This window comes from Macrobrachium rosenbergii, chromosome 3 (genome assembly GCF_040412425.1).
Source record: "Macrobrachium rosenbergii isolate ZJJX-2024 chromosome 3, ASM4041242v1, whole genome shotgun sequence".
Classification (NCBI taxonomy): domain Eukaryota; kingdom Metazoa; phylum Arthropoda; class Malacostraca; order Decapoda; family Palaemonidae; genus Macrobrachium; species Macrobrachium rosenbergii.
This window is the reverse complement of record NC_089743.1, coordinates 84,822,970-84,835,425: the sequence shown is the minus strand read 5'-3', so window position 1 is coordinate 84,835,425 and position 12,456 is coordinate 84,822,970. Positions and strand designations below refer to the sequence as shown.

Sequence of the window (12,456 nt, the reverse complement as noted above, 5' to 3'; positions counted from 1 at the left end):
TCCTTTTGATTTCCTTTCATGTGTCATGGTATTATTTAAATTGTTGAGTTTTTGTATGTCTAAGTAAGTGGGATACCAAGACTTCCTTGTGGATTGACTTATGAGTACACCTACATCTATATATTTAAAAATGGATGTATGTATGTATGTATGTATGTATGTATGTGTGTTTCAACTAAACTTGGTATGTTAGGTAAGACATCACTGGCACCAAAGCGAATGGGTGCGGGGGGTGTGACATGTAAAAATAACTGAAAACGACAGATGGTTCTTTCGCCAGATGAATAGTGACGTAAAAATAAATCTAAAAAATAAACTGTCAAAAATGACAGATATCAATACCTAATCCATAGTTTTCGAGGTCGCTAGATGAATAGCACCACTCCAGCCTCAGTCCATGGAGCCCCCAGTAGGAAAGGGGGTGTGAGAAGGTGTGGATTTCTGACGTTAAACTAAGATGAATAGTTTCTTTTCAGCCCCGATGGGAAAGTGGGGTGAAGGGTGTGAAAAGTAATGTAAAAATGTAAAAATGACAGATATTAGTGTCTAATCCATAGTTTATGAGGTTGCTGAGATTAATAGTGACATTGAGCAGTTTCAACTAAACAAAATGTCAAAATGACAGATATTGGTACAAAATCCATAGTTTTCGAGATTGCTGACACTATCTGGAAAATAAGAATGGCTGGGGTGGGGTAAATATAAAATCACAATGGCACCAAACAGAAAAGTGGCTGGAGGGGGTGTTAGGGAGGAGAAAGAGGGAAAGAGGGAAGAGTAGAAGTGAGAGAGAGGGAGAGGAAGTGAGAGAGAGCACAGGGGTTGTTAAAAAGAGGGAAAGAGTGAAGACTGGGAGAGAGAGAGCATGTTTATCAGTTGTCATTCAGTTTTCCCAGGCGCTGCCTGGGTTAGTCAGTTATTATATACGTGTGCGTGTGTGTGTATTATTCAATTCTGATTCATATATCTAGATATATATATATATGTATGTACAGTACTACAGTATTTCGTGTTTGTGTATGGTTGCTGAGATGAATGCATTGCATGTTCTTTCCCAATGCCCTTCAAATCAGTCAATCTTGTTTATTGAGTTTCTATCAGGAATACTCTGATTAAAAATAAAATATTTGAATAGGGAACAGGTAAAACTGTGAGATTGTAAGTAAAACTTGAATGAAAATATCTCATTAATTTTTAGAAATGTGATATAGGGTTGGAATTTCTTATTCAGCGTTGTCAGACTTCACAAACGGACACTTTTGAAAGTTTTTAGATTTGAATTTTTTTTCCCATTTTACATATTGTAGATCTGTCATTTTCTTTTGTGTGAAAGCTGACTATTTAGGAAGCTAATTTTCTAATTAGAAATATGTGACGATAAGATTGATGACCTCAGATTTTAACGTAACAAACAGTTCGTACCTTTAACTTTCAATGAAAATAGAAGCTATGGAAAATGGCCCTAATTGGTGTAAAGGCTTTAGGTTTTGAAAACAACCCTCTGAATAGGCACATGAACCTTTATGGATTACACATTTATAACCAAGAGTTATACTTTTAGATAACAATGCTTGTAGCAGTATTCTTCAGGAAAGATTCACTAATAATTACCCGGACATTATAATTATTAGGTACATTGACGCGAATGAATTACTCCAAAGCAAGAGAAGTGTTTACAAAAAGTGATGTATATAGCATTCCATTTATAGTAATGACGTCATTCAGAAACTTAGAGGAATAGTTGAATCCTTGAGCAAGAAGATAAATAAGCCAATACAAGCCGTAGCTGTATCTTTAAAATACTCTGTTGTTATTATTATTATTATTATTATTATTAGTAGTAGTAGTAGTAGTAGTAGTAGTAGTAGTAGTAGTAGTAGTAGTAGTAGTAGTAGTAGTAGTAGTAATAGTAGAAGACGCCAACTGTACTTCCATCCGACAGGTATCGCCTTCAGCAACAATCCCATCTGGCAAACAAACCGTCGCTTCAGCATTCATCAGCTCAAGGACCTGGGCATGGGGAAGTCTAGTCTCTCCTTGGCCGTGCAGACGCAGGCTTCCAAACTCGTGGAGGCGCTGAAGGAGGATGCTGGAGAACCAGCGCCGATCCCAGCAGCTCTCAATACAGCGGTTGTTAATATCATCTGGCAGATGGTTGCTAGTAAGTGTCAAGATGAAAATGAAGAAGTATAATGGTATCGAAGTATGGGTCTGGGTTATAATCATTGCACAGACTGGCCGTCTGGGTGCCGTTGAAGTTTTATTGTGGTTTTGCAGTCTGTGCTACTAGAGATTGAGAAACTACAGTACAAACTCAGTGGCGTCCAGACGGCCATTCTGTTCAACGGAGTTTGTTGGAGATAGGGTCTTCTTCCGAGATATTATTATTATTATTATTATTATTATTATTATTATTATTATTATTATTATTATTATTATTATTATTATGTACTCACAAATATTAAGCCATGAAAATCTCTCAATATCGAATTCACTATATATTGGGAATAAGTTACATTCAAAGGAAATTATAACTGATAAGTGATTCTGGTCTGGTCAGGGTTGAAGTTTGCATCTTTTCTGTAGAGAGCATTAGGTACAAAATGTGTTAGTACAGAACAGTCTGCTTGCATATTTATATTTAATCTAAAGTAGTGAATGTTAAGTTATATAGATTTGCAAAATAGGTTTTTTAGAACCCATGGGCTAAAGAAGATTCAGTGTATTACAAGTATAAAAAGTATTTTAAAAAGTTTCTTATGCTGTAGTAAGATTATGAAATATTTTTATACAAAAGGAAAGAAATTTCCTGAATAATTACTTTAGTCGCCATCAGAATTTACGATATTCTAACATGACACTATGCATGCAGAGATCTTGCCAAACGCGTGAGTCCTTTTCCTCACTGCTTACAATATTAATTCTTCTTCTAGATAAGCAGTTTGAGAAAGATGACCCCCGTTTATTGGAATTCAAGCGTTTAATTGAAGAATTCGGAACTTCTGGCTCGGCAATGATCATTCCAGACATTTTCCCTTGGGTGAGGACCATTCTCCCGAATTTCCTTCTACGCAAATTCCTGCGAATGGACCTGTTTGAAGAAGTTCTTGAAAAGTTTCTTGCTTACTTTGACGTGAGTTTCACTTTCAGAGCATTGCTACTTTTAAGCAAAATAGTCAGGGAATGTTTTATTATGACATCATCATAATCTCAAAGTTGAATATTCTACTCATGTCTGTTGGTTTTAATGCTAAAGAATATTAGGAAACTTCCCACAGAATTATATATCTGCCAAATCAGTCATAGCTTTGGAAATCCAATAACAACTGGGAGGCAAAAGGAGTGTATCACCACTTACCAAGGGTGACTTATGAAGAGACTTATAAAGATCGATTTCCAGGAATTGATAGAAGAACATCGAGAAGCTTTGGATCCTGACGACCCTAAAGATTTGATAGATGCTTATCTGATCGAGATGGATAACAGTCAGAACAACGACAGCTTCAGAAGTGGTGAGTTCCTCTTTTTCTGATGAAGTTCACTTGCACTGCAGTGATTCTCAATGGTAGATGTAATTTTTAGTTCTATGTAAAAAAAAACTATTGTGCCGGCTTTGTCTGTCGGTCTGCAACTTTTCTGTCCGCCCTCAGATGTTAAAAACTACTGAGGGTAGAGGGCGGCAAATTGGTATGTTGATCATCCACCCTCCAGTCACCAAACATACCAGATTGCAGCCCTTTAGCCTCAGTAGTTTTTATTTTATTCAAGTTAAAGTTAGCCATAATCGTACTTCTGGCACCGCTATAGGTACCAACAACACAGGCCACCACCGGACCGTGGCTGAGTTTCATGGGCCGTGGCTGAGGCCACCACCGAACCATGGCTGAGTTTCATGGGCCGCGGCTGAAAGTTTCATACAGCATTATATGCTGTACAGAAAACTCGATTGCGCTGAAGAAACTTCGGCGCATTTTTTACTTGTTAATATTGTTATTAATTGTAGTAGCATTAGTGCCCTTGACTGAGGGTACAATAAGACATTTATCCTCCTTTTCGTTCACTTTCCTGTTTTTTCGAAAAGTGTGTAGGACAGGCTGATGAGAAAGCAAAAGTTGCTTGGTGGATTATCAGGAAAGTGCTTCGTGTTTTCCTTCTGAGCGTTTTATTTCTAAATCCATGCTGACTGTCCTCCCCCCGTTGTTGTGGCAAACCTGGCGGATTTCTTTTCCTTTACAAGGTTTGCCAGCCCCACCTTGTTGACCAGTTGCTTATGGCGCTTTTGTCAATGACGCATGGTGACGTTTATTTATACTCTCAACGGAATTTTTGTAAATACTGTTGTTGTTGTTGATGGTATTGTTGTTTATTGTTCTGTTGATTTTTGCAATGTTATTGTTGTTATGGGTTTATCAGTTTTGATTCTGGTTTTATGTTGTTAATTTTAATTCTTTTGACAGACACTGACCTGAACCCTGGGCCCGTTACTCATTACAGCAAGAAAAATTGCAAAGTATTTTACTCAAATATTCTGGGCTTAAGGTCAAATTTTCTTGATCTCCAGAGTTGTGCCCTTAACTACGATTTGATGTTTTTGTCTGAGACTCCTGTAAGTAGTAACAAGTAAAAGGTCGAGCTTTTGATCTTGGTGTTTGATGGCCCTGACTTTATTTATCGTCAGAAAAATTTGTAGTGTAGTTGTCATGTAGTTCTTTGATTTAAAATTTTCAGTAAGTTCTACAGTGTTTACGTATATGTTGTTTACCGTAAGTCAAATATCGACAGTTCTATATGACTGTCTTTTGAAGAGGATTAGCATGACTCAGTCACAGGATTCAAAAGCTTCATTCATTATTTGTGGAGACTGCAATGCAAAGCTCAGTGAGTGGCTAAATTCAAACTCCATAGTTCAACATTGCCGGTCTGCTCTTGAGTTCTGTGTATCCTCCGACTTTGTCCAGCTAGGTGAGGAACCCACGAACATTTCTGGTAATAGATTAGACCTCATATTCACAGATGTTCTAGCCATTTTGAAGTCCAATGTCTGTGAATATATAGGCACTGCTGATCATTGCGTCATTGAGATGGACATATCTGTCAATCAGTATATTCCTAATTCCACCATTGGAGAGAAACGGTCTGGTTGAAATCCAGAGCCAATTGGGATCGCATTATTGAAGCTTGTCAGGCATTTAATATTTCAGATGCTATATTAGATCCTGATCCCAAGAAGAAGTTAATGAAATGCTGATGGCTATTTTATTAAGATATGTCCCTAGAAAGGTCATCAAATTTAGGACAAATAACCAGCCATGGTTTGATAATACGTGTAGACAAACCTGCCATGACGAACAGACCAATTCAACGTTTGGAGGCGAACTCGTTCAAAATAAAAATACACCATTTTTCTTGAGTCTCGCCTTGCTGCCAATAGAACTTACCATACAGCCGAGAGAAATTGCAATAATTCATTGAAGAGGAAACTTGGAGGAATTATTATTACTCAGCCTTATCTGTGGTGGACCAAATTGGCATCATCTATCTTCGGGTCAGGATCGTCTTCCATACCACCACTACTAACAGGTGACGGTAGATCGGTTACTGGCCCTAGGGAAAAGGCTAAACTACTTCATCAAGTTTTTGAAGCTAAGCAATCAGCTGAGGATGTCCCTCACCCTGATACTTGTCATCCTGAACCTTTTCTTTAAAATTTTTTTCGTTTTGCTCCAGGAATGTTAAGAAAATTCTGGATAATCTTGATAGCTGGGGTGGAGAAGACCTTGATGGTTTCTTCCCTTTGTATTTTTTTTTTTTTAAGTTTCTAGTGTGTTGTCTCCCAAGTGTATTAGATTCTATAGATTTTTATGCTGACATAGTATCTTTGTGGATGAGCTCAAACTTAGTAATGCAATGCCTGTTCCAAAGAGTGGCATATCTGCAGACTGCAGTAACTACAGGCCAATCTTGATTCTCCCTGTGCTCCCCAAAGTTGCTGAAAAACTTATTATTAAGCCACTATATAAGTATGTGAACTCTGAAGGATTGTTAGCTGATAGTCAGTATGCAAATAGGAAGCTGCTAGGTACCTGCAATGCTATTTGCAAGGGAACCTTGTTAGAGGTTTTGAGTGCAGAGTAATTCAGATAGATTTTAGTGCCGCTTTCGATTTAGTAAATCACAAGGCACTTATTTATAAACTTCGGACTCTTGGAGTGGGTGGATATGTTTTAGGATTACAGTAATTCAAGATTTAAATACAGGTAGGAAGCAGCGAGTTGCTGTGGACGGGACCAAGACCTATTGTGTCTGGAGTTCCACAGGGCAGTGTTCTTGGTTCACTGCTGTTGGCCTGGAAAACAAGATTGTTCAGTATGCTGATGATGCAACACTTGTGGGTGTAGTAAAGTCTCCACTTACGAGAAATGAAGCTGCTCTCAGCCTCAGCCTCAGTCGCGACATGGACCTGATTAGGGAATGGTGTAGTCGGTGGGATATGAGGCTGAACTCCAGTAAAACGAAAATACTATTGATTGGCAGATCTGCCAATCAAATCTCGTAAAGACTTCCCACCCCATCCTCCCCTTCAGGTGGATGGAACTTTACTGAACGAGTTTGAAGCTTTAACTATTTTAGGAGTAACCTTTGACTTACATCTAACTTTTGAGAAGCATCTAATGAAAGTTTCAGCAAATGCCGCTGTTTTAGGTCATTTGTACTACCTTTACTAGAGTACTGTTCTCAGGTGTGGATGGTTGTTTCTGCCAAAGATTTATCTCTTTTAGATAGAGTGGTTCGTGGTGGTAGCTTTCTGTTTCATAATAGTACTAGTTATGACTTGGACCATAGACGGATGGTCTCTTGTTTGTCACTTTTTTATAAATTGCATTTCAACAGAGATTTTTCACATTCACAATTGATCCCTGATCCCCTTTATCTGCCATGAGTAACCAGATTCTCTGAACAGCAGCACCAATATTCAGTAAATGTTTCTCACTGTCAGAATCCTCAGTTCCTGATGTCCTTTATTCCTCACACCGTTGGACTGTGGAACAGCCTCCCAGAGGATGTTGTGCAATTGGAACTTCAGAAGTTCAAGCAAAGGTGCAATGCATTTCTACCCTAATAATATTCTCTTTGTATTTAAATACATTTTTTATGTATTTGTCAATTTTTTAATTTATTTTTCCTTTTTTAATAAGTGGGATCTCTTCTTTCTGTATATCCCTTTACCTCTTCTTATTTCTTCCTAATGAACACCATATTCTTTGGTAGCTTGAATTTCAAGCCAGTGGCCCCTGTGGGCGTGTTCCATATGAATAGGTTTCATGTTTGGAATAATAATAATAATAATAATAAAAATAAATGAGCTAATAATAATAAATAATAATAATAATAATAATAGTATTCTAATGAATATGCATGCTCATTGAAGGACCAAAAGTCAATGAGCTATATAAATATTCTATCTCTCTATCTCTCTATATATATATATATATATATATATATATATATATATATATATATATATATATATATATATATATATATATATATATATACATATATTACTTTCTGTCCTCGTTTTTGTTACTTTAATAAATATTTTAACTAAGCCTTGAACAACGCTCACCGTGGTCAGACGTAATATATATATATATATATATATATATATATATATATATATATATATATATATAATTATATACATATATATATATATATTTATACATATGTATATATGAGACTATGAAATATATTCTGTTAAAACAGAAACCCATCTAATAGCAGGAGCCCATAAAAACGCCAAAACGAAGGGAGTTATTGCTACATTTCAGAGACCAAACTGTCTCCCTCTACTGGCAATTGCTCTACTTGCCAGTAGAAATAGAGCAATAACTTTTTACCTTTTGACGTTTTTATGGGCTCCTATTATATGTATGTATGTATAAATTATGTGAATATATGTATATATGTGCATATTTATTATATGTTTCTGTGTGTATGGGAGTGTAAAGAAATTGTTGTAAATAATAATTAATAATTGGCTATAAATCAAAGTGAGAATTTCAGGTCATGTACTGTACATGGTATAATACAGAAAATGTATGGATTGGAAATTGCGTGCTTATAACAGCTGATCAGTAGTATGTTACCATATTTTTCATATAATCGTCTCTTATGCTTCTCCATATTCCAATAGATAGAATGTTCCAATTTTCTTTTATTTATCAAAGAAGTTTCATGCAAGCAGCATTTTAAATGTTTGAGTTTACTATGAGTTTGTGCTGCGTCTTCTTTATCCAGATTTGTTTTATCAAAGAAAACGAAAGGGATTTAATAGTACGCTATACTATAGGAACCGTTTATAATGTAATTCATCAAAGAGTATAAAGGAGTCACTGAATTTCGTGTGTCAGTGAGGCAGTAAAAATTATATATGGTAAAATTGCAGACTAATTTATATATTTAAGGGGGAAAATGCACTCAGATAACAGACTTACAATGTTACAATGTAAGTTCTTTAAAGCTCATAAATACATAATTTTGTTTACCTTCACCTCTGCTCAGTCAAAACAAGTCTCTTTTGCCAATACAATGTATACCAGTTTTCGAAATTAAGATTTTATTATGAACCTTGATGAAACGGCACCAAATTTTACATGCTTATCTATTTTCAGAATGAAAATGTGAAACTTTTTTCATAAATTACAAATGATTTTTAGGTTTGGCGATTTCACGCCCAGCGTTAACTTCACTTCCATATATTTGTAGCCTTCCCTTCTCTCTCTTCAGTGAAGGATTTGACATACCTCATTTTTGACATGTTCGTCGGTGGTAGCGACACAACAGTCAACACCCTGAAGTGGATTTTCTTGTACCTGGCTGACAATCCTCGCGTGCAACAGAGGTTGCAGGAAGAAATAGAAGACGCCCTGCCCAAAGACACGTTGCCTACAATGGATGATAGATCAAAGTAATTATGATTCTCTCTCTCTCTCTCTCTCTCTCTCTCTCTCTCTCTCTCTCTCTGAATCCGCAGGACAAATGGAGGCTTTGTGAATCAGTCATTAGGACTTGCACGTAATAAAGACTGTAATAAAACTGTAAGTCTAGGATAATTACTGTTTGGTCAGTTAGGCATTGTAGATTTTGGTTATAGGAGGGGAGGCAAGAGACCAGTTTATAGCAACAGCTGATTGGGTACTGTGTTGTAGGAAAAACCTGGGAGAAAAATTCCCAAGTTCCGAAGACCGTGATTTCCAAAATTCTGTTCATAGTCTTTTAATGAACTAATTCAAGGAAGGTTTATTAAAGTGAGTGTTGTGTGATTAATAACCTTTTCTCTTAATTTCGTAGATTGCAGTTTACAGAAGCTGTCATCAACGAAGCTTTAAGGAAATCTGCATTAGCTAACACAGGTTTGCAACATGTAGCCGCCAAGGATACCCAGTTGTTTGGTTATAGAATTCCCAAGGTAAGCTTGAAAACATTTATTCCATTCGGTTAGACTTAGCAGTTTTTAAGTCAAATGATTACGATCTGTGAATCTGTTATTCTGTTGAAAAAATTAATTAATGCAGTTGAGTTTTATTAGCCACTAAACAGTTCCCATTACCTGACCCATGACTGATACTGGCTCAGTCTTATCTTTTTCGTTTGCTTATAAAACAATGAGTAAAGGGAAAAAATGTTATGATTTTAATAGAATAATGAAAGCACAAGTTGGTTATTAGTTAAAACGATAATAAAGAATTTAGGGACAAATATACTCAGACCCACATTAAACCAAGAACTAAATATTTTATTTTCAATACGGTAAACCCCTTCCCCCTCAAATAAAAAAAATCATGAAAATAACAAGAAAATTCAATCGTGTTTTGTGCAAATGCCATAAGCACTGTTTCTCATTTTAAGGGCACCATATGCATGGCCGCCGTCGATTCTATCCACCATGACCCCCGCTACTGGGACGAACCACTTGAGTTCAGGCCAGAGAGATGGATGGACGCTGACGGCAAAGTTGCCATGAAGAAGGAAGGCTTCTTGCCCTTCAGTATAGGTAAGAATAAGGGACTGGCGTCTTTAATAATAGCAGAAATAGTTTTCTATAATATTTTTCTTTAATTTTATAGTCCATCTCAGGATTTTGATTAATCAGATTGACGAAATTCTCTGACAGGATTAGCATTACCAAAATTAGCTATTTTCACGTTTACCGAAATCGAGACTGGAAATGTGTAGTTGAAAGTATATGATCCTAGTCCTATAATTTTATGATTTTAAGGAAGGTTGAAGATTAACACATCAGCTTTGGATCAGAATAATATGGAATTTACAAAATCTATTTTTCAGTGTATGACATGACAGTGAATAATGACTGTACTACTTCTGGTCCTTTTTTCTCTTTATTCTTCTTCGAAATAACTATGAAATTTGATTAGTTTCATAATTTTACTTTCTTTTTAGTTTTATAAGTCTCTATGAATAGTCATTCCAATGGAATATCCAGAATGAAAGCCACTTTTTCATCAGCCTCTTGGCTGTATGTGATTGTGTGTATGTGCGTGTGTGTGACAGAAAGATGAAAAGAGAAATCAATTTTCTTATTGAATTTTCAATAAAAATTTCATAATGCACTCGTTAACAATTACACAAAGAATAAATACAAATAAGAAACATAAACGTTCTTCCCAATGCATGATTATACAAATTCAGCTCCATATCTGATTTGCAGGCAAGCGCAGCTGCATAGGAGAAAGCCTGGCTCGTCTGGAACTGCTGATTTTCACAGTCGCCGTCTTACGCTCGTTCAGCATCTCGCCACCAGAGGGGGAGACGGTCGACTTGCGACCGGACCCACACAACCAACTCGGCCACGATCCGATCAAGCAAGATGTCGTTTTCACACTTAGGGAGAATGAAGAAAAGGCTTAATTAAGTCACTTGATCTTTTCTGTACACAAACCTTGTTTAATCCTACAGTGTGGTTTTGTGTAGGAAGACCAGGGGGGGGGCGGGAAAGTAAAATTATTTAAAATTATTTTCCCTCTATGTTCATCCAAGAATGTGTTAGTAGCTGAATTACTATTAACGGGCTGACTAACGTACGAGTGATGTGCCACTGTAAATTTTTAGACCTAAGTCATTTGAATTATCCATTCAGGTGATAAATAGTATTTGATGCATGTTGATGATAATACTGCGTTGCTTTTCTGAGTTTTACATACTGAAAACTTTCCGAAACCGTTATTAATGCAAATGAAATGCTGCTTTCCAGAATTAATGCATATGAATGGATGTATTCCCCTTTTTAAAATGGTCTAACTTCTTGTTGTAGAAAAGACATTCAATCCTTTTCAAATATTGTTCGTAATTGTATTCTTATATTATTATCTTGTTATTCCAGTTACTACTACATACTGTATATATCATATATGTATGTATGTATATATGTGTGTGTGTGTATGACTGTGAAATATTTTCTTTTAAAACAGACTTCCATCTAATAAGAGAAACCCATAAAAATGCCAAAAGGTAGAAAGTTAATGCTATATTTTGGGAGAACAACTGTCTCCCTCGACAGGCGAGTATGAATGAAATAAGAATTACAGAAAAGCTTTATTTATACCAAGAGTTCCAGAGGTCAGCTGTTACATTTCTCCAGATGATAGCTTCTTAATCTTCTTAATCGCTGGTTGGAGGAAGATTTTATCTATAGTATCAGAGTCCCAAGCTCCTTTTGAGAGGTTCATCGTATTTCTTTGTTTAATCAGTGCTGATTCTTCCATCTGGCTTTTGAACCAACAATTGCTTCTATAAATTATACATGACAAATTCCAATTTATTCTGTGATTTTATTTATGTGGTTAAAAATAGCTGAGGTCTGTTGGCCATACCTTACCGAACGTTTATGTTGCATTAATCTGTGGGAGAGTGATTTACCTGTAAACCCGATGTAGGATTGGTCACAGTCAAGGCAAGGGACTTTGTATACTACTGTGTCTTTGGGGACTGGCTTCTGTTGGACGTTAACCAGGGATTTTGCTAAGGTATTTGGGTAGGTAGAGGCAAAAGGGTCAGAGTTTCCAAGCGCCTGTGTCAACGTCTTAATACTGTCTAGGTGTGGGACCTTGATTTTATTGTTGGGCGTCTCTCTAGTCTTGTTTTAAGGGGGACAGTAGAAGATTATGTTTGCTTTATGGATCACTTTCTCAATTATATTGTCAGGGTACTTTAAAGGTGACAGCTGCTTACGGATTAGTTCCCTTTCCTTTTCCAGGAAATCCTGGGAGCAAATCCGTAAGGCTGTGAAGAATAAATTGCTGGCTGTACCAATCTTGATAGAAATATCATGATAACTAAAATATTGAATGTATGAAAGTGAAAATGTTGGTTTTCTGTATACAATAAATTTGTATTCTGTCGTGTCGCTAATTATTACAACGCCAAGAAAAGCAA

At 36.3% G+C, this 12,456-nt stretch overlaps 1 protein-coding gene across 9 annotated transcripts in view; it reads left to right on the top strand.

The window, feature by feature from the left end:
* LOC136826613 (cytochrome P450 2L1-like) overlaps positions 1-12,456 on the top strand; it is a 68,576-nt gene extending 56,120 nt beyond the window's left edge. For all 9 annotated transcript variants that reach the window (XM_067083970.1, XM_067083933.1, XM_067083942.1 and 6 more), the window contains exons 5-11: positions 1,943-2,161; positions 2,934-3,133; positions 3,401-3,512; positions 8,791-8,971; positions 9,355-9,472; positions 9,913-10,057; positions 10,733-12,456. In XM_067083970.1, coding sequence (XP_066940071.1) covers positions 1,943-2,161; positions 2,934-3,133; positions 3,401-3,512; positions 8,791-8,971; positions 9,355-9,472; positions 9,913-10,057; positions 10,733-10,932 — 1,175 coding nt within the window. In that variant the 3' untranslated portion in view covers positions 10,933-12,456. The remainder of the gene's footprint in view (positions 1-1,942; positions 2,162-2,933; positions 3,134-3,400; positions 3,513-8,790; positions 8,972-9,354; positions 9,473-9,912; positions 10,058-10,732) is intronic.